Source organism: Elephas maximus, chromosome 4, assembly GCF_024166365.1.
Source record: "Elephas maximus indicus isolate mEleMax1 chromosome 4, mEleMax1 primary haplotype, whole genome shotgun sequence".
Classification (NCBI taxonomy): domain Eukaryota; kingdom Metazoa; phylum Chordata; class Mammalia; order Proboscidea; family Elephantidae; genus Elephas; species Elephas maximus.
Window position 1 is genome coordinate 143,212,459 of NC_064822.1, and position 21,429 is coordinate 143,233,887.

At 34.1% G+C, this 21,429-nt stretch overlaps 1 protein-coding gene across 1 annotated transcript in view; it reads left to right on the forward strand.

Annotated features, from left to right (window-relative positions):
• Positions 1–17,696, forward strand: part of PTPRQ (protein tyrosine phosphatase receptor type Q) — a 253,498-nt gene extending 235,802 nt beyond the window's left edge. The window contains 6 exon segments of the mRNA XM_049881583.1: positions 4,042–4,176; positions 4,370–4,495; positions 5,293–5,441; positions 11,674–11,809; positions 17,248–17,371; positions 17,613–17,696. Of these exon segments, the coding sequence (XP_049737540.1) occupies positions 4,042–4,176; positions 4,370–4,495; positions 5,293–5,441; positions 11,674–11,809; positions 17,248–17,371; positions 17,613–17,650 (708 nt within the window). The 3' untranslated portion in view covers positions 17,651–17,696.
• The last annotated feature ends 3,733 nt before the right edge of the window (positions 17,697–21,429 follow it).

Genomic DNA, 21,429 nt, shown 5'->3' on the forward strand with positions numbered 1-21,429 from the left:
ACACTTTAAATGTGTCTTTTGCAACAGATTTGCCAAATGCCACTTCCAGGTCATTCCCTCTCCCTCCTCTCTAAAACCCCATAGTTTGAATTCATGACATCAAGTGTATATACTACCCACTATTCTTCTTTTTCAAAGTTATCTATCATCTCCTGAGTCATTCCCCTTCATTTCTTAAAGATTTAGCCCCAGGATCACTGTCCCTCTCTCAACACTACTTATGCCATAATTCTTGGTGATGTCAAAGTCCATATAGAATATCCATTCCCTTGCCTATCACTTCCTTGGTCTTCTCTTCCAATGACTTGCCCTCCATTTGACCTCATTACGTCCTCCCATGTTCATACCCTGGACCTTATTACCCTCAACAATTGCAGCCTCAGTTGTCCTGACCTATATGTAGTCCATTGATCCTATCATACTTTTGATTTTCTTTACCCCATTTAAGATCTCACTTTCTACTTTGCTTAATTTAAATTTCATGTTCCTTTCTTTTGTTCCTTCTGTTGTATATACCCTCAACTCTCCAATCTCAATCCCTTGATCAATCCCCAAACTTTGTTAACTCAAACTCTCCACAGATTCTACTTTGTGCCACAGGATAAGAATGAAGAAAAACTCACGACCATACTAATGTGTCTTACCTTAAACTCATGACCATTAACCTCAAAGAGACCTTTAATCATTTTACATTCTCCTAATCCCTAATGCATTCAATATACCACTCTCCTGGACTATTATTTGTTCATTTTCTGTTCTCTAACCTCTAGTACCGCATCCCTCATTTTCACTCACATCTGATGGCCTTGCTTATTAATACGCTGATAAAATGGAAGTAGTTAGAAAAGAACTATCATAAAGTTTCTCACCTATACTCATCTGTGTGCATTACTCAGCCTTCCTTCTTGTGTCTTTAGATTAACTGTCCATGTCCCAACTCAGTTGCTGTCCAGTAGACTCCAACTCATGCTGACCCCATGTGTCAGAATAGAACTGTGGCCCATAGGATTTTCGATGGTTAAATTTTTGTAAGTACATCATCAAGTCTTTCTTCCGAGACAGCTCTGGGCAGACTAGAACCTCCAACCTTTTGGTTAGCAGCCCAGTACATTAACCATTTGCATCACCCAGGGACTCCATCATGTCCCTAGGGACAGCTAGTCCTTCCACTTGGGCACTAGATGGCAACTCCCCCTGTTTCTCAAGGACATGGCTTGAGAAATTCTCTCTCCTGCATCATCAGTTTGACTCTCCTAGGAGCCAAATAAACATATTGTAATTTTTTCCATTTTTTTTTTATTGCAGCTTCCTCTAGCTACTTCCTTATTGTTCTGTGTCCTATTTACACCAAAGCTTCTTAAAAAGTTGTCTCTACTTGCTACCTCCAATTCCTTTCACCTCATTATCTCTTCAACTCCTCAAATCAGGCTTTCACGTTAAACAAGCAGTACATTGCAACTTCTGTTTTCATGCTCACCTATAATCTACTGAAAAACAAATGTCAAAGTAGTCTATACTTTATTCGACCTATCAAAATAATTTGAAATGATTGATTACTGTCTTACCCTTAAAATATTTTCTTCTTTTGACATCCAGTATACCACTCTCTTGGTTTTCCATTTACAACTCTCTTTCTTCTCATTGATTCTGTCTCTTCTCTTAAACTTGCAAACATCAAAATGATCTAAAGCTCAACCATTGAATTTATTGTCTCTTCCCAAAAGCATTTCCTTGGTGATCTCATCCATTCTAGTAATTTTAAATAAGATCTATGTGCTGATTACTTCCAAATTTGTCTCTAGTTTGAACTTTTCCATGAACTCCAAACTCATACCCAATTGACTGTATGGCATTATTACTTGCATATATAATAGAGATTTCAAGTTTAAAATGTATCTAACAGAGCGCCTGGTTTTTTCCCTACAAATATGGTCATCCTGAAGTTTTCCCATCTTCTTTTGGAGTCATTATTGATTCCTCTGTTTCATTCATACTTAATAATCCAACCTATCAGCAAATTCTTTTGGGGCTACCTTCAAAATATATCCAGATACAATCACTTCTCACCATTTCCGTTGCTACCAACCAAGCTACCAAGGTTTCTTGGCTGGATTGTTGTAATGACCTCCTAACTACTCTCCCAACTTTCACCTTTAAATCCCTATAAGCTGGTCTTCTTACATCGGGGTGAACTATATATTCCTTATGTTCAAAAGCTTTCAATGACACTCTATATCATTCAGAGTAAAAGCTAAACTCTTACAATTATTTATTAGGACCTAAGGCATATCACCCTCCCTCTGATGTTCTGTCTCACATTGTCTTCTATTATTCTATGTCTTCACATATTCCACTCCAGCCATCCTGGCTTCCTTGCTGTTCTTACAACATTCCAGACATACCCCTCCCTTAAGGCTATTTCACTAGATTTTCCTTCTATCTGGAACACACTTCTCCCAAATCTTACAAGGCTCACTCCTTTCTTCCTTCAAAGTCATCCCTCTGATGTTACCAATGAACCATTTATGAAAACCTTATTTTCTGAAAACCTTTTCTTATAGCACTTAACACTTTTTAACATTCGATGTAATTTGCTTATTTAATAGACTTATTAAACAGATTTATTAATAGAGGCAATGCCTATTTTCTCCAAGTAGAATGTAAGAAAAATGAGGATAAGAATTTTAGCCTCTGATTACTGAAGTATCATCAGCTCCAAGAAAAGTGCCTGATAACTCATAAATATTGATTGAATGGAGGAATGTGTGTATTTCGAAAGTCTGTAAAGAAATTGATCTAAATATTAATGATGCTTCTCTGGATAGTGAAATTATAAGTGACTTCTATTTTCTATTATGTAATTTTCTGAGTACTTTATTTTTTGGTTTATGCATTGAATATTACTTTTTGAACCTAAAAAATCTTGCATTATAAAATAATTACGTATTTAGGCCTTTCAGCTAAGACTAGAAAAATAGAAATGCTAAAGCATATAGCATATTTAAGAAACTCAAGTTTTTATCCCAGCCACTATCATTGACTAGCACTATGATTTGGAAAAATCACCTAAAGTGTCTCAGTATTCTTTAATATAAAATAACCTGGTTTGATTAGACTTTAAGATCTCTTGATACTTAAAATATGTATTCTGGCTACTGACACAATTCCAAGTTATAACATTTTTTTTCTTTTGTTTCTCATGTCTAAATATATCTTGTTGTTTGAAATAGATGTAAAGTATCTTTGTCTAAGACAATCTACAGATACTTCTCTTAATAGTATAAACTCAAGTATCATGCTTACATCCGAGTTGAATGAACAAGGTTTTAGATTGATTTGATGATATGCACAAGGACTGTCATAACAGAGTTAAGATATAATAGACTTAATACAATGCTCAAATCCTATAAGTATATTAGCAAAGTGAATCTTCATATTACCCTCATATTACTCTTGGTTCAGCACTCTGCAAACTAAATACTAATCAAGCAGTTTAAGTAGATAAGTAATTTCTTAGAGGAAAAGTATGAAAATATCTGCATAACTCATAAAAATGACAATAATATAGTGGAATGGGTAAAAGAACTATTTGTGAGTTTAGACTGTCTTACCAACTGTGAGACTTTTAGCAAGTCACTTTACATCTCTAAGCTTCAATATCTTCAACTGTAAGATAATAGTAGCACTAATTCACAGGGTTTTTATGAGAAATTGATTGATTAAAATACTAAATATAAAATCCTTAGCATATTACCTGCCATAAAGGGAGTGCTTGATTAAGTTTAATTATTAAAATAGTTTATTTAAAAGTTAGAAATAAATGTTAAAAAATTAGTTCTATAATCTATCAGATCGTGAAGCTGTCATTAGACATTTTGGAAATTTTGAGTATCTAAAATTATTTAGCATTAACAATATACATTAATTTAAAACATTAGGCCATTTTATAGCTAGTATACTTTTCATGTATTGATCAAAAACTAAAAAATAAAGCATATCTATGTAAATACTGATGCCGTATATTTTATTATACTTTTCTAGGGCTACTTATGTCCAAATGAATTTATTGCTACCCAAGGTCCATTACCAGGAACAGTTGGGGATTTTTGGAGAATGGTGTGGGAAACCAGAGCAAAAACATTGGTAATGCTAACACAGTGTTTTGAAAAAGGACGGGTAAGTTACTTGAAAATCCTTTCACAAAATGTTATCTTACAATTGTGTTAATGTATGTGTGAATATTCCGGCTAGTACCATGAGTCATCAATAGTTTGGACATCTATAGAGCAGTTTTAACTTAGTAGCAGTAACTGTGATGTATATCAATATAACAATGGCTCTTATGACTGGCTTTTTTCTCTGAATGCAGATCAGATGCCACCAGTACTGGCCAGAGGACAACAAACCAGTTACTGTCTTTGGAGATATAGTAATTACAAAGCTAATGGAAGATGTTCAAATAGATTGGACCATCAGGGATCTAAAAGTTGAAAGGGTAAATAAAGAAGGAAACATGATAGAAAGTATGAACAATCTAAATGTCTAAATTAAAATTAATTTTACAGTTATCCCTTGCAACAATATCTATGAATTCACTAATACATTTCTATTATTTTTATGCAGAAGTTTTAATTCCTATCTGACATAGTATCTATGTCACTGTTTTTTAATCCCAAATCATATGGTTAAAAGGTAACTAATTAAGAGCAGAAAAGAAGTTTCTGTTCAATCATTAGATTTATTTCATTTGATGAAAAAACTGTAATATTTGACTTAAGACAGGAATTTTTCAAATCATTCCTTTCTGTCTGAGTGCTAGTAACCTGATTTTCTATTTAATCTACAACTAATATATAGAGTGTGAGATCCCCCTTTTTTGGTTTACCTAAATACCTATATACACAGAAAATAATATAAAGATCTTTATACTTTATACCTGTGTCTTGAATTATTAGTGGATGTGTTTATTTAAATTTTGGGTTAAAATTATTTTCAAATCTACTATTCTGAGTGCTTCATATGTTACACTACATTTTGAATGTTAATACTGTATGTTAACATCTGTTTGCCAGTTTTTAATTGGTTGCATTCATATTGAAAGGGAATTGTCTTTATGGAGCGAAAAGACAAGACTTCTCTTATAGGAAACATAGAAAACACAGTTTGTTCAGTTTGGTAAATAGTCATTTTTTAAAAGATCACCTTCAAAACCTGGGGCATCAGCTGTCTTCAGCCTTCATTGTGATACTTACACAATTTTGTCATGCTTCTTTAATCTGTCACTTTGTCTAGCATGGGGATTGCATGACTGTTCGACAGTGTAACTTTACTGCTTGGCCTGAGCGTGGGGTTCCTGAAAACAGTACCCCTCTAATTCACTTTGTGAAATTGGTTCGAGCAAGCAGAGCACATGACACCACACCTATGATTGTTCACTGCAGGTAAGAAAGAAAGATTTCCAGAGCCTTCTGTTAAACACTGAAAATGATCTCTAACTCCAGTGAGGTCTTTTTATTATCATGATGGCATTGATTATTCTCTTCCAGAATGTCAAGGGAGAGTCATTCCTGCTTGAAGTTTTCAGTAATTTTACTAGTCATGATAAATCAAGGTGTAGCTTTATAAACACTTCAATGGCAGAAATGAAATGAGTGATGAACACCTCTCAAAGCAAGGGAAAACATACGCACTGGACCAGGAATTTTCCTGTATTCTTGACTGGATTAGGCTTCTCATAAGTCTTTCAAAAATGTAAAAAGTATAGCCCATCGTGCATATATGTGTATGTGTAGAATGTTATGAGGTTTATGGAGAAAAACTATGATTATTCATTATTTCAGTTGATATGCTATTGGCATAATTTAATCATTTTTTATAAAGGCAAATTTCAAGATTTCTGAGTTACAGACAATAAATCAGAGAGCATAAACTAAATTTAAAGTTCAAATTGTGACCAAACTAAATGCAATTCCGGATTTTTACAGAACTTTAGCTACTTAAATGTCTTTGACTTATGCTCTAAAACGTAGTTAATAGAATATAACCAAAATTATAAATTCAGATTTTTCCCCTCATTATTTTCATTGGTATTTAATATTCTCAGACATAAAATTCAGTGTTGTTTAATATTCAGAAATTTTCTAGACATATTGGTGTGATTTATTTTTTCTAATTTGAAATATCTAAATCAGTTTCAACTTAAGTCTCTTCAACAATTAGAGTTTAAAAATAATATATCTCAATAATTTCTTCTAATAGAAGTACACTATGCCTAATATGTTGAATATGTTTAAAAAATGTTAATTTGCCCAAAGTTTTAGTTTCATTTAAAGGAAAAAACTCAATATGTGATTTAAAATGATTATAATTTTCTGTTAATATTTTGGGAATTTATCTTTTTATTATAAAAGTAATACATAAATGATTGCTCATTATAAAATATTGAAAAATGTTTATATTTATAAAGCATATAGACCAAAAATAAAAGCCTCATTCTCACCCTGCCAACCTCATTTCCATCCATAACTGCATACATTTTTGAACAGAATAGTATGCATTTCACATACTTTTCTTCTGCATTTATGTACATCTGTATCTATACACATACAAATAAATTCTATTTTTAAAAATCACGAAATATGATCATTCTATACAAGATTCTGAAAGCTGATTTTTTTTAATGTAAATACAATCTGAAAAGTTTTTCACATCAGTTATATGTGCTGTTGAGATGCTGTTGTTGTTAGTTGCCTTCGAGTGGCGACCCCATGTGTGCACAGTAGAACTGGTCCACTGGGTTTTCCAGGATGTGATGTTTCTGTAGATCTAGCTTATTAAATTTAACACCTGTACACTGTTCTATAATACGGAAGCACTATACGACTCCTTTCTTGATGAGAATTTAAATTTGTGCTTTTTTTTTTTTTTACTGCAGTGAAAATACCTATACCTATTGAGTTCTTGTATGAGTGTTTCTGTAGGATAAATTCCTAGAACAAGAATCTCTCAGTCAAATGATATGTAATTTTTAATTTTGACACATGAAAGTAATTGCCCTCAAAAATCACTGCACTGTTTTCTATTTATGTTAACAATGTATGATAATGTCCAATTGGATGATTGAAAAAGTTTCTCGTTTTCCTTTGTTACTAATGAAATTAAAACTCTTTTTATCTGCTTATTGGAAATTTGTGTCTGCTTTTTGAAATCTGATTTGCCTCTTCAAAAATTGCTTGTTTGTTGTTACTGGGTTGTCTTTCATTGTGGTTTGGAATAACTTTCATTACTTTAGAATTAGAATGCTAATTGTCTATTGTTGCTTAAATATATTTTCCTCCAGTCTGTGATCTGTTATGCTGTATTTTAAATATAGAAAATCACTTCATTTAGTAAAATTAATCAATATTTTCTTTAATTCACTTCTGATTTTGTGCCTAGCTTGCTCACCCAAGGATTATAAAAGCAGTCTGCAATGTCTTCTTCTAATAAATTTTAAGTTTATTTTTTACATGTTCATTTATAGAGTTTACTTTTTATATATATGATATGTAAGGTAAGAATTTAACTTTATTTTTCCGTATAGTAGTAATACTCCATCATGTTCTCCACTGAATTGGAATGCAAATTTTATCTTATACCAAATATAAGTATTTTCTTTGATGCCTTTCTGTTTCCCCTCTCTATTTCATTTGTGTATTTATTCATTCCTGTGTTAATATTATGCTATTTTACATACTGTTCTTATAGAATATTTTTTATCTAATAATATAAATTCTTCATAATTTTTGACAACTCTTAAAAATTTACTCTTCTCCAAAAAAGTTAGAATTACCAAATTTATAAATGTCTCATTACTTTGAGGAAGATTGCATTGAATTTATATGTTGATTTAAAGAAAATGTACATGTTTAAGATGTTGAATGTTCCCATCCAGGAAGGTGTTAGTTTTTCATTTTAGGGAGACATTACTGCACTTCAGTGTACTTTTTTATTTTCACGTCAGTCTTGCACATTTTGAAGTCGAAACTAATACGAGAGTTTAAAAAAGAGGTCATAAAAAAAAAAAAACATTGTTGTCGAGTAGATTCTGACTCATAGTGACGCTGTATGACAGAGTAGAACTGCCCCATAGGGTTTCTAAAGAGCAGCTAGTGGATTTGAACTACCAACCCTTTGGTTAGCAGCCATACCTCTTAACCATTGTGCCACCAGGGCTCCAAGGAGGTCATAAAAAAAAACAAGGTAAATATGTATGTATATGTATATATATATATATATATATGTTTAATCAATACCTTCCCATATTCCGGGGGAATAAAAAATCTTGTAATCATTTGGAGTTTAAAACCATGTTAAGCATTGAGGTGGAAAAATTATAGGTTCTGTGAGCATTCCTATTCTCAAGTGAAAAAAAAAAAAAAAAAAACCCAAACCTGCTGCTGTCAATTCTGACTCATAATGACTATCTTAGTTTTCCAATGCTGCTATAACAGAAATACTACCAGTGAATGGCTTTAACGAACAGAAATTTATTCTCTCACAGTTTAGAAGGCTACAAATCCGAATTCAGGGCACCAGCTCCAGGGAATGGCTTTCTCTCTCTGTCAGCTTGGGGGGAAAATTCTTGTCATCCTCTTCCCTTGGGTCTAGGTGTTTCTCAGCATAGGGACCCCAGGTCCAAAGAACACATTCTTCTCCTGGCTCTTCTTTCTTGGTGGTATGAGGTCCCTCTCCTCTCTGCTTGCTTCTCTCTTTTATATCTCAAAAGAAATTGACTCAAGATACAACCTAACCCTGTAGATTGTGTCCTGTCTCATTAACATAACTGCCTCTAATCCTGCCTCATTAACATCATAGAGGTTGGGACTTACAACACATAGAAAAATTACTTAAGATCACAAAATGGAGGACAAGCACACATACTAGGAATCATGGCCTAGCCAAATTGACGCACATTTTGAGGGGACACAATTCAATCCATAACAGCAACCCTATAGGACAGAGTAAAACTGCCCCCATAAGGTTTCCAAGGAACAGCTGGTGGATTCGAACCACCAGTCTTTGAGTTAGCAGCTGTAGCTCTTTACCACTGTGCCACCAGGGCTCCACAGGTGAATTACACATGTGAGTCTCTGAGCTACAGATACTGAACATTTTTTTAAAGTGCTGGTACTACATGACAAGATAGTAATGAGTGTAAATTATATAGTAAGGACTGTCTTCTGTAGTACACATACCATATGCTAGACATCATATTAATTTATGTGTGTGTATATATATATATACACATATGTATTTGTTGTTGTTACGTGCTATAGAATCAGTTCTGACTCATAGCCACCGCATGCACAACAAAATGAAACACTGCCTGGTCCTGAGCCGTTCTTATTTGGTATATAATATATGCAGAGTAGGCACTCAAAAAATGATATGCCCTTCCCTTTAGTATTGCTTAAAATTCATTCAGTATACAAGTGAGCTTGTTCATACTTTTATTTATATCATCTGAGAGGAAAAATATGTAATAAATGATTCAGGTTAGGGATGAAGGGTCCATTGTTTTATAAACACTTCTTCTACATATTATATACCTGACACAAAAACATGTTGATTTCTTTAAAGGAGTATATTTTAAGCCACATAATTTCCACTGGATACCCTTTTGTTTTATACCACTACAACGTCTAATAAAAATATATTCTTACAATTACAAGACTTGAAAATTGTGATTCCCCCTTCCTTGAGTTTCTTATGCATCATCATGATCTCTGGAATGAGTGTCTGAGATCACGTGACACCTGCTTTGCTTTTGTAACACTGCTTCCAAAGTCAGAGCTTGGTTTTAAGCAGGCAACATTGCTGATCAAGAACTTTAATGGGCATTAACTGCCTTCAGCTTCTCCATGTCTTACATATATGCTTCCATGGGTATTGTAAGCCGTTAAAGAAAAGCACCTTACCTTCTGTTTTTCAAGCCTCAAAAAGAATAGAGTAGGCTCCTTTCGGGTTTTAAGGTATCTTAAGATAAAAAAAAGAACAGCATACTCATATTAATGATTATCTTTAAATATCATTTACAAACTGTAAGCTAACTTTTTATCTCCATGTCCCACTTTTAACCTCAACCCGAGACTTACATATTTAACTGTAATTTAACATCAAAACCTGAAAGACTAAAATATATCTGAAAAAATGTGTTTAACCCAACAGAAGTCTTGCTATTCCCTAAACCCAGTCTTCCTCAGTTGTCCCCATCATGGTAAACAGCGCTTCTCTCACATTCCACATCCAACCCATCAGCGAATACTTTGATCCCTGACCATGTCTCACTTCCTACTGCTTTCTCTCTACCCTTGTCTCTTTGCTCTTCTTTGAACACACCGAACATGTTTCTGTTCAGATCTGTTCTTGTACTGCTCCCTGGGCTTCAGTGCTCCTCTCCCAGATATCTTAATCTCATTCAGGTTTCTGCTCAAATATTACATTATCAGAGAAACTTTCTCAGTATATTGTTATTCTCTGTCTTCTAGAATATAAGCTCTGTAAGTACAGAAATTTTGTATTGTTTTACTGCTATGGCCAAGTTGCCTAGAACAGTGCCTGGCACTCAAAATATATTGAATGATTTAATGACTGGTTACCTTTTTTATGCAAGTAACGCATTCCTTCTACATTTGTTTGCCAAACACACTGGCTGTCCATGAGATATTTTTATAAGTGCACTATGGTAATTTTTTTTTTTCACAGAAACATGTAAAAAAAAATTGACATAGTGGCAGTTACAAAAATACCTCGCAGGAGAAAGGCGCAGTTGGCAAACAAACATAGAAGGCACACGTTATTTGCGTAAAATATAATACTCTTGTGCATATGGCTATATGTGTTATCACAGTCTGTCATATATTGTTATGATTCTCACTATTTATTAAATTGAAGTTGCTGATATTCAGCTGTTTCTGACCTACAAAAATGGCAGTGTCATGTGGTTCAAAGTAAAATTTGTAAGACTAGGTAGTCTTTTCAAATGTCTTTTCTTTCAAATTTAATTCTTATGTTAACCATTTTGGGTACCATCTTTCTAATAGGATTTCTGAATCTTTCTTTTGGAGGTTATCCAGCAACAGTTTCTATGAGGAATGTACCTGTCCTTGGTATTTCTTAAAAACAACTAACATGTCAATTTCCTTATCTCTGGGAAATCAAATTCTAGGGGGAAAAGGTGAAAACAATACATGAGAGACTATTTTGCAATGTGTTTCACAGGGAATACTATATGGGCTAGATATTTGACATTTTTCTGTTTAGCATTTCTATCGGTAACTGAAGATATGTTTGATGTGAAGTTTCTAGTGTTAAAATTTTTCAATGATATTTTAAAAAATCTTCTCTTTGCTTCTCCAACTATACCCCTGAAAATATTATGAAAGAAGAGGATAATTCATCTGGTTAAAAATATATGTATATTTGATAAAGTATTAATGTTAATAGTCTTGCCTTATCTATACACAGGTTTGGTAAATAATTTAAGTTGTAAGAAATTCCAAAGAAAATCTACACAAATAAGAAAAGCAACTGTGTAGTATTGCTGTGATAACTTATTATCCTCATTACCATTAACATGAACAATCAATCCCTTTGCTGAAAAATTTTCATGTAATTTCAATCTTTCTGCAGTGCTGGAGTTGGAAGAACTGGAGTTTTTATTGCTCTTGATCATTTAACACAACATATAAATGACCATGATTTTGTTGACATATATGGACTAGTAGCCGAACTAAGAAGTGAAAGAATGTGCATGGTACAGAACCTGGTAAGATATCTAAAACTGCACATGGTGGCACCTCTAGATTTTCTACATGGGAGGATCTTAGTGGCAACCGTCTAGTTGGATGTGAGCTGGAAACTGATTTGCATAGCAGTAGCTCTCTTTTGCTACATTACAGACCAGCTTGAAGGGTCTTCAAGAGGGGAGCTGATGGAGATTATAGGAGAAATAAAGCCCAGTCATCCGTGGGCACTCTTACTGACTGCTTATCCAAACTTGTTTATATTGATAGGCATGTAGAAACTAATTCATAGCATTTAGCATGTCTGGGGAGATTAGGACATGAACTGAATTCAGCTTCTTTTGTAAACCTGCTAAAAGTTATTATTTGGAAAATAATTCAGAATACTGACTGTAATGAGATTCTATGAATTTCACCCGTTTGCACATTGCTATTTATCCCTATTGTATTTTAGTACTAATAACATTTATTATAGCATATTGTCAATTAGCTGAGTTGTTTGGAGACAAACACATTTATAAAAATAGATTTTTCTTTATTAAAAATTTACATAGTAGAATGGCAATGAGATTAAAACATAGTTATCCCCTTCGAGTGTCTAGTGGATTTGAAGTGCTTGACTCTTTACATGTATTATGTTACTTAATTCTTCATTTATAAAGTAGAGCCAATAAAACCAAACATCAGAATAGGTTTTATTGGCCCTGCTTTACAAATAGGGAAGCAGGTGTTTCAAGATGTTAAGTTATATTCCAAGGTCACACCGTTAATGAGAGTCAGAACTAGAATTCAAACTCAAGTCTAACTATAGTACGCAAGATCTTGCTATCCACATCTTTCAATTTGTACACTATAGAAATAAAATTTTTCTTGCAGTAAACAGACAGATCTGCTATACAAGTGTTTTCTAGGTTGCATCCTAGAAAGTACAAGAAGAATAACATTTGTTAAAGGTGTGAGAAAAAGGGGTTCTTTGCTAAAGTAAGATTGAGAAAAAAGTTAAACTTAATTTTTTGACATAGAATTTCTTAGAGCTAATGTGCATTGACAATTATAAATAAAAGGCCCTTTTTGAAACATTTTCCAAATGTGTAATTGTGGAACCCTTGAATCTTTTTGACTTTAGAAACTGTAATGCCATGTTATGGCACACTAGTAATCTAAGGAAGAGGACTCTCTAGACCAGAGGTATCCAAACTTTTTTGATTGCACATCCCTTTCAGGACAAATGTTTACACATAAGTCTCCATTCATATATATTTATTCTAAAGTGTAAAAAAAAAGAAAACCACAGTGCCACTGAGTCGATTCCGACTCATAGCAACCCTATAGGACAGAGTAGAACTGCCCCATAGTTTCCAAGGAGCACCTGGCGGATTCAAACTGCCAACCCTTTGGTTAGTATGCCACCAGGGTTTCCCCCATTCTAAAGTATAGATATTTATAATTATGTAGTTTATAAAACATATGCAAAAGAAATTGAAAAATGTGAGATAAAGATCAAATATGCAATATTTTGAAAAAACCTTGCTAATTGTGATGGCTTCATATTATCATTAGATATTTTCATAAGATAAAATCTACATGTAGGACAACATACTTTCTTTTTGATAGTGGTTTTAAATGCATATCTTAAATTATTTATAATTTTTTAAAAGACTAGTTTTATGTCAGATCTGATTATATTGCTGTTGTTTTACCTTGTAGTATGGCTACAAAAGTCTTGTTTGACCAGTAGGAAGAATGTCAGCCCTGCTGTTTTTTTGTTATTGATTTAGCTTGCGTGATAAATATCATCTTCAATCCACAGTTCCTTTGTAGGGATCTTTTTAAGCCACTTCATTTCTGTGAGAGTTAGTCAGATAAAGCTAGGAAATATAATTCATAAACATTCCCTTACATGCTGAGATAAGTGAAGTATCACCCTTCCCTCGGAATACTTCAGAAATGGAATATGACACGTGAACAGATCTGGCTTTATGGGTATGTAGCCCGTGCAGTCACACAGGTCCTCACATTCAGAGGGGGCCTGCGATTGGTTTAGTGCTCAGTGTCACTGTATTGAAATTCTTAATAATTCCAAAGAAAGGCTATGAATTTTTATTTCACCCTGGGCCTTGCAAATTATGTAGTTGGTTCTTGTGAGGGCCCAATATCAATCCAAATATTAACCATTATTACAACTCAATTTCATTCTTATTTTTTAGTTAAAAATCAGAATAAGTAGAAAGCTAACATGTTCCTCCCATTTCCCTGTGTGCACATATGCACACTGGAGATAAGTGCTCTAGACAAACTTAATGGCTGGGTCTCTTGGCTAGGTTAGAAGGTAGGACTGGTTGGTATATTGTTTCTTTCTAAAGTCTAGTCAACCTTCAGATAATAAGAGTTTTAAAAAAAAATCCTTGCCATCCTCTACAAATTTGTGGAATTCAACTTTTTAAAGAGTGTGTTCAAAAATGTCTATTACAATTTTAACACTATATAATACTCAATATATTTTATGAACTTCATACATTATACATGTTTAGCCAGCCATAGCAATATGTTGTAAGTTGAGTAAAAAAACCCAACCCAAACCAAACCCATTATTGTCAAATGGATTCCAACTTAGTAGGGGGATAGAAAGAGCATGGGCTTTGGAGTCAAAGAACTGAATTCAGAATCCAGCTCTGGTAATTGTTAGCTTTCTAACTTTGTTAATCAACCTGTCTGAGCTGTTTCTTTTATGTAAAATAGTAATTGTATACCTGTCACAAGTTCGTTATCAATATTTAATGAGAGAAAGTGAAGCACCAAGCATAGTGCCTAAACCAAAAAAAACAAACCCATTGCCGAGAGTCGATCCCGACTCATAGCAACCCTATAGGACAGAGTAGAACTGCCCCATGCAGTTTCCAGGGAGTGCCTGGTGGACTCGAACTGCCAGCCTTTTGGTTAGCAGCCATAGCTCTTAAACACTACATCACCAGCGTTTCCTAAAAAAACAAACCCGTTGCCGTTGAGTCCATTCCAACTCATAGTGGTCCTATAAGACATAGAGTTTCCAAGGAGCACCTGGTGGATTTGAACTACAGACCTTATTATTAACAGCTGTAGCGCTTAACCACTATGCCACCAGGGTTTCCTAGCATTCTAGTAAACGCCTCACAAGATACTGCTGGATTACCTCTCTCCTGAAAAGGTACTTTCGAGCTCTTTTTTAATCAGCTTAGCTCCCAGAAGCTATAGTCTTTACTGTCTTTGCTCTGATATAAGGAAAGGGAACATGACTGTGCCTTGGCTTCAGTCATAACAAAACAGCATTGCCTTGTGCAAGAGTGGTTTCTTATTTTCTTCTATTGTATGTGGGAGTGATTCCAGTTTCTATGAAGAATGTTCACATCTTAGCATGCTGCAGCAGCCATGGGCAGAGGGAAGGCAGAAACCTCTGCAAGATACTGCCAGTAAAAGGCACCAAAGGGTCATGGCTCCTACCAAGGAGAGATTGTAGAGTTGTTTTACTCTCTACCAAGAATCAATCATAGCAGCCCCAGGAGATTTGAAATACCTTTGTGACAGAATATTCTGCAGCTTAATATTCTGAGACATCAATGGTGCCTCAAATAAGGGTTAATGTAGATTAGTCCCTTTTCCTGGTCTGGATTCTCTGGGAACTTCACTGGTGTTAATTTATAAAGTGGAAGAAAGAAAAAAGAACATGTTTTGGGTGCCTTTTTTTGGCCAGGCATTTTACATATGTAAAGTCCTTTAAATCTTACAGCATGGGTTTTATGATCACCCCAGGTGAAGAAACTGAGATTCAGACAAGTTTAATTCTTAAGGCAATTTGGTTATCTAGCATGAAAACTGGGATTGGGACTCTTGTCACAACACTACACCGTTCCCTGGCAACAGCAGGATGTGGCAGGCAGAGGAACCTTGCAGCATGTAATACTGCCTCGTGGAGCTCAGCCCGTCCAGCTGGCAGAGTTTCCACCTATCATTCTTTCCGGTGGAGAAGATGAGATCAGGATAGTCAGAAGCTTCACATATCAAGTGTGACTTCAAATTCAAATGTGATTGTCTTTAAAATACCAGAAATCATAATTTTAAATGAATGTTCTTCAAAGAAATTATATTAAGTGGCAATGTATTTCTGCCAGTAATGTTATTCCTTGAGTGATGTATGTTTGAAAATACTCTTGGAATTACTTTGAGTAGTAATTTACTAGCAATTGCAATACAGTTTTTATTCGTTTATAACAACACTTTTTTTTTTTTTACTCACCAAAGTTGAATTCTGTAATTTGATTACCCACCTCACTTACAGAATTTGATCCTAATGACTTTTTGGCTGTTCTTCAAGTTAAATCTGCCCTTTAATGGCAAATATTGGCTAGCAGTGAGAATTAAATGAGACTAAGTCGACAAATATTTATTTCACATGTACTCTGTGCCAGGCACAGTTACAGGCAGTGAATATAGCAAGGAATATGATAGCCTTCTGCCCTCATGGAACTGACTGTTGGGGATAAAATTATTCTGGGATCATTTTGTAATCCATGAAGAATAAATATTCCTCATAATGACCAATAATTTCTAAAGACAATTTCAATAAAGGAGTTCCAAAAAGGTTCTGAATGTACAGTAGCAATAGATATGAGTATAAAACCTCTTAAAATGATTACTTTTGAGGAAGCTTCATTTAAATAACTTGCTAATTTGTATGTATTACACATTTGGTGCCATTCCTTTAAAGTCAGGCATATTTTTAATATACAAATGAGGTGTATATGGGGCTTTTAACTGCCTTGAGGAAAGGTTAAACTCAGAAATGCTAACGAATTACTAGAATTACACTGAGTAAACTTAAAGAACCCAGATTGTACTAAATTTAGGCCAAACATTCAGATGAAACATTAGGAGTCCTTGTCGAGTACCTGAATATTTGGATATTGCAAAGTTCATCGGTCATGTATTTATAGATAGAGACCAGGTACTTGACATTAAGTAGGCCAAATGTCCAGTTAATTAGCAGAATTATTAAACATATTTTAAATATGCTGGTAAAGATATGCTCACTCACAGATTTTTAAAGTAAATTTAGTGTCTGCCTTTCAAAAGTCATTGTAACTAGAAAACCATAAGAAAAATTACTCAATTAGAACTACTAAGAAAAAGGAAACTCAAACAAATTTAAATAACATATTGCCACTTTTTATAAGCACAAGAAAATATGTTAACACTTAGTATCAAATGACAAGTATTACCAAAAAAAATTAAAAACTTGAAGCTACAAGTCGCCACAGTTTAGAAAACCTTATACATGAAATGATACAAAATCTTTTATGTACAAAGGTTAATTTGTGCCTCTAACTTTTAGATTCAATATTACTTTTCACTGTAACAGTATAGCTCTTCACCTAAGAAATAGTCTCCACCCCATCCACTTGTTTAACCACTCTTTCTTGGTGTCTAGGCACAGTATATCTTTTTACACCAGTGCATTCTGGACCTGTTATCAAGTAAAGGAAGTAATCAGCCTATCTGTTTTGTGAACTATTCAGCACTTCAAAAGATGGACTCCTTGGACGCCACGGAAGGTAAACAGAGACGTTGTGTTCCCAATTTACTAGTTTACCACCTAGAGCAGAGGCATTGATTTAATAATTTTTATATGAGGAAAAGGTTTTAAGAGCTTTGTTGGTGCACGTATCAACTTTTTTTTTTCATTTCTAGAGTAACAGACTCCCTATTTGTACTGTATTTTTGCCATGAAACATATAAATCTTTTGAACTGTTACCTTTAATTCTCTTTTATGACATGTTACTTTTTGGTTATAGGTGATGTTGAACTTGAATGGGAAGAAACCACCATGTGAATATTCAGACCAAAGATTACAACTGGAAGATATTTTCAAATCCCAGGGGCCAAAATTACCCCCCCTCCCCGCCATTCTTCCAAACTGAAATTTGTAAGCTTAAAGAAATCTCTATGCTTACCTTACTGTGCCTTACTAAATGTACCAACCATTTTATGGATAGATCTAAGAAATAGCTAATTCAGGATAGATATTTGTTTTGTACGGAACAAATATTATACATTTAGAATGTTTAAGAAAAGACATCCCAAAGGTTTTGGAAGCCCTCCATATTTCTGAAATGAGCCAAATATAAAATTATTATTATATTAGCATTAATGTTTAATGTGAATTTTCCCTATGTATTTGATTTAACTTTGGACAGAAGTTGTAAATCTTGATTCAGTAGTGTTATTTTGGCCTCCAGGGTGTTGATGTTTCTCGTGGATAACTTCCAGGACTGTCATAATGATCTGTACTTCCATGTACACTCCTGTGTTTTGAATCCTCTGTTTTATGAGTGCTGAGATATCATCTCATGATCCTGAACAGCTGAACAGTAACCCTCTGACATGGCAGAGATTACTTAGCCTTTATACAACACACAGTAGCTCTTCAGGGACACTTGGGGCTATTTAAATTGCATTGTGATTTCAGTTTAAAAAAATAAAAGCATAAATTAAGTAGCGCATTGCACATATGAAGTTATAGAATATCTTTTTAGCCTACTTAAATTTGTAAATTTTCAGGCACAAGCTGTATCACTGTATTGTATATTCAAATATGTAGTAAATATATCAGAATATTTGTCCATTAATATGTATTGAACCTAATATTAATAATATTGAAGTGTTTCTTCAACAGAAATGTATAAAAACTATAATAAAAACATGTAGTATGTCACAGGAAACCCTGGTGGTGTAGTGGTTAAGAGTTACAGCTGCTAACCAAAAGGTCAGCCGTTTGAATCCACCAGGCACTCCTTGGAAACCATATGGGGCAGGTCTACTCTGTCCTATAGGATTGCTATGAGTCAGAATGGACTCGATGGCAATGGCCTTGGTTTTGGTTTTTAGTGTGTCACAAGCTTGTAAATGAATGATATGCTGCTGTGTGCCAACAGTGATTCCAAATAGATTCTATTAAAAGGTCTTTATTTTATTTCTCAAGGCTGACTACTGAGAAGTGTACTTGGTGGAGCTGAAAGCAAAGAAATTAGCCAGGTTGTAGCAAATTAGAGAGTGCTTTCGAATTAGGGAAAATCTTTCTGCCTCCATTTATTAGAGAGTGATAATGTACTGAGTTTTGAATTACATGAAATTATTTTGTCATAGATTCAATGAAGTTTCATTAAACTAAATAGTATTAATTATTCTATATCCTTCAAGATGAGTTATGTCATGCTTATTTCTGCTGTAATATACATATAGAAAATTTGATGGCCAATAAATTGAATTTTAATGAATTGAGTTATTTTGCAGCATGATTTCAGAGGTCCCTATACAAATGCAAATTTGATTTGTATCACATATTGAGATATAATCCATCCATTGTTTCCCAAGACATCCATAGATCATAAGTAATTTTAATGTAGGATCTATTATCCAAGAAGTTAAATCATTTAGATTCATAAGCATCCCCTCAAAAAGTGTGAAATTTGCTTCCTATTTTTCAATTACAAGGAGGTATAAATTACTACAATCTACTGCTGTTGCGATAAATAAATTTATAAAAAACTATGAAAAAGAAGAAAGAAATGATGGGAACTCCAAAAGATTGAAGTTAGAGTTGGAAGGTCTTCAATTTGCTTCATGTGTCAGTCACATTGAAAATGTATGGCAAGCCAGTACTTAGAAATATGGGAGACAGATAACGCAGCTTGTGGAAACCATTGGTGGGGGTTTATTTTAATACATTAAATGATTAGAAAATAAACAGTTCATTCTACAGGTCAGTCCATTCTCTATAATATTTGTATAAAATAAATGCGTAGTTTAAATTGTCGGTTTAAACTAGAACATATATATATATATATGTATGCATGTATCTATGTATATATATATACATGTAAATGTATGTGTGTGTATGTATATGTATGTATGTATATATGTGTGTGTGTAAAACAGAGTTTTGGTATTAGGTCTCCTCTAAAGGAGTGCTTTTTAAACTTTTGTGTATACAGATCACCTGGGAGAATGGGTTAAAATGCAGACTCTGCTTCGGTAGGTCTAAGGTGGGCTCTGAGAGCCTTCATTTCTAGCAAGCCTTCACTTGATGACAATGCTGCCTGATCTCAGGTCATATGTTTAACAGAAAATCTCTTAAAGCCATTAGGCATGGTCAGAATAATTTCAGGTCGTTAAAGGATTGAAACATGTTTTAAAAAAAACTGGCTTCATTATCAGAAAACAAAATTAACAAATAGAGCACCTGTTAAATGTGCACAGCTCACTAGCTGCATCACAAAACTGTAACTGAAGTTGAATCGAAATTCACATATTACTGATAGCTGAAAGTCCTCTTAATTATATAGTGAGGGGGCCAGTTTTTAGCCACATTGCATAGGTAGTTACTAAGTGCAAATTAAAATAATGAGGAACATCTGTAACATTTTTAGATCAGATTTGTCAAAATATGGTTAAAGCACACATACAATAAAAGAGCAGCATGTGTGTCATATGAACCAAATGAAACTGGAGCCTCTCAGAATGGTTTGCCAGAGACCAGAGCAGCTGTGGGTATCACCTCTACTTTCATCCTGCTTTAAAACACATCATTTTCCTCTTTCAGTTTATAGTTGAAGTGTATAGTAAGTCTTTTGCAAAAAAAAAACTAATTAAGCCATGCCCTCTTCCTAAGGGAGATGGTGATTCACTTTTCCCATCTGCTACCAAACACTACATTTTAAAAATGAAATTTAAGTTCATCAAAGTTATTATTATTAGTCCATGCCATTATTGTGATAGTTAAGTCTATTTTTTGTGGGCCAACTTTTAGAAAACTCATAATGAAATTTTTTCTGAGGCCTGGGACACAAAATGTTCTGAAATTATCAGCTCAATGACATTAAAAAGTGGAAATATAGAGAAAAAATTCTTATAAAGCCTAATCTTGGCAAAACAGCTTGCCTTCTTAGGACTAGTTGCCATGGAGTCAATTCCAACTTACAGTGACCCTATAGGACAGAGTAGAACTGCCCCATAGAATTTCCAAGGAGTAGCTAGTGGATTAAAACTGCTAACTTTTTGGTTAGCAGCCAACCTCTTAACCACTGCACCACCAGGCCTCCTTGCACTTGTATAAACCAAAACCCAAACTGGTTGCCGTCGAGTCGATTCTAACTCATAGCAACCCTATATAGTTCATGCTAAATAACTTCATAAACATGCATAGAGTTTCCATGTGGAATCCCGACTGGCATATCCACCAGCTCGTGGAGATGTTCTGAGGGACAGATAAGATTACTTATATGAAAGTGCTTTGAAAAGCACAAGGAACTCTACAAAGTTCTGATAATCCTTTACCCAGGCTAATCAATTACCGGTAAGATAACGCATCCCATTTTAGAATTGAGACCTTTGCCATATTTGTGTGTCTGTTTCACATACACAGATGGAAGAAAAAATGATGGCAGATGTACTAACTTCTGCTAAATAAAACCATTGACTCTTTTCTTGAATGATTGGAGAAGCAATACTCCATTCTCAAGGAAATTTTGGACTGAAATTGATATATAGACATATCCACAGTAACATCTAATGTGATTTGGAAGACAACTCAAGAAAATTTTTATTTCAGAA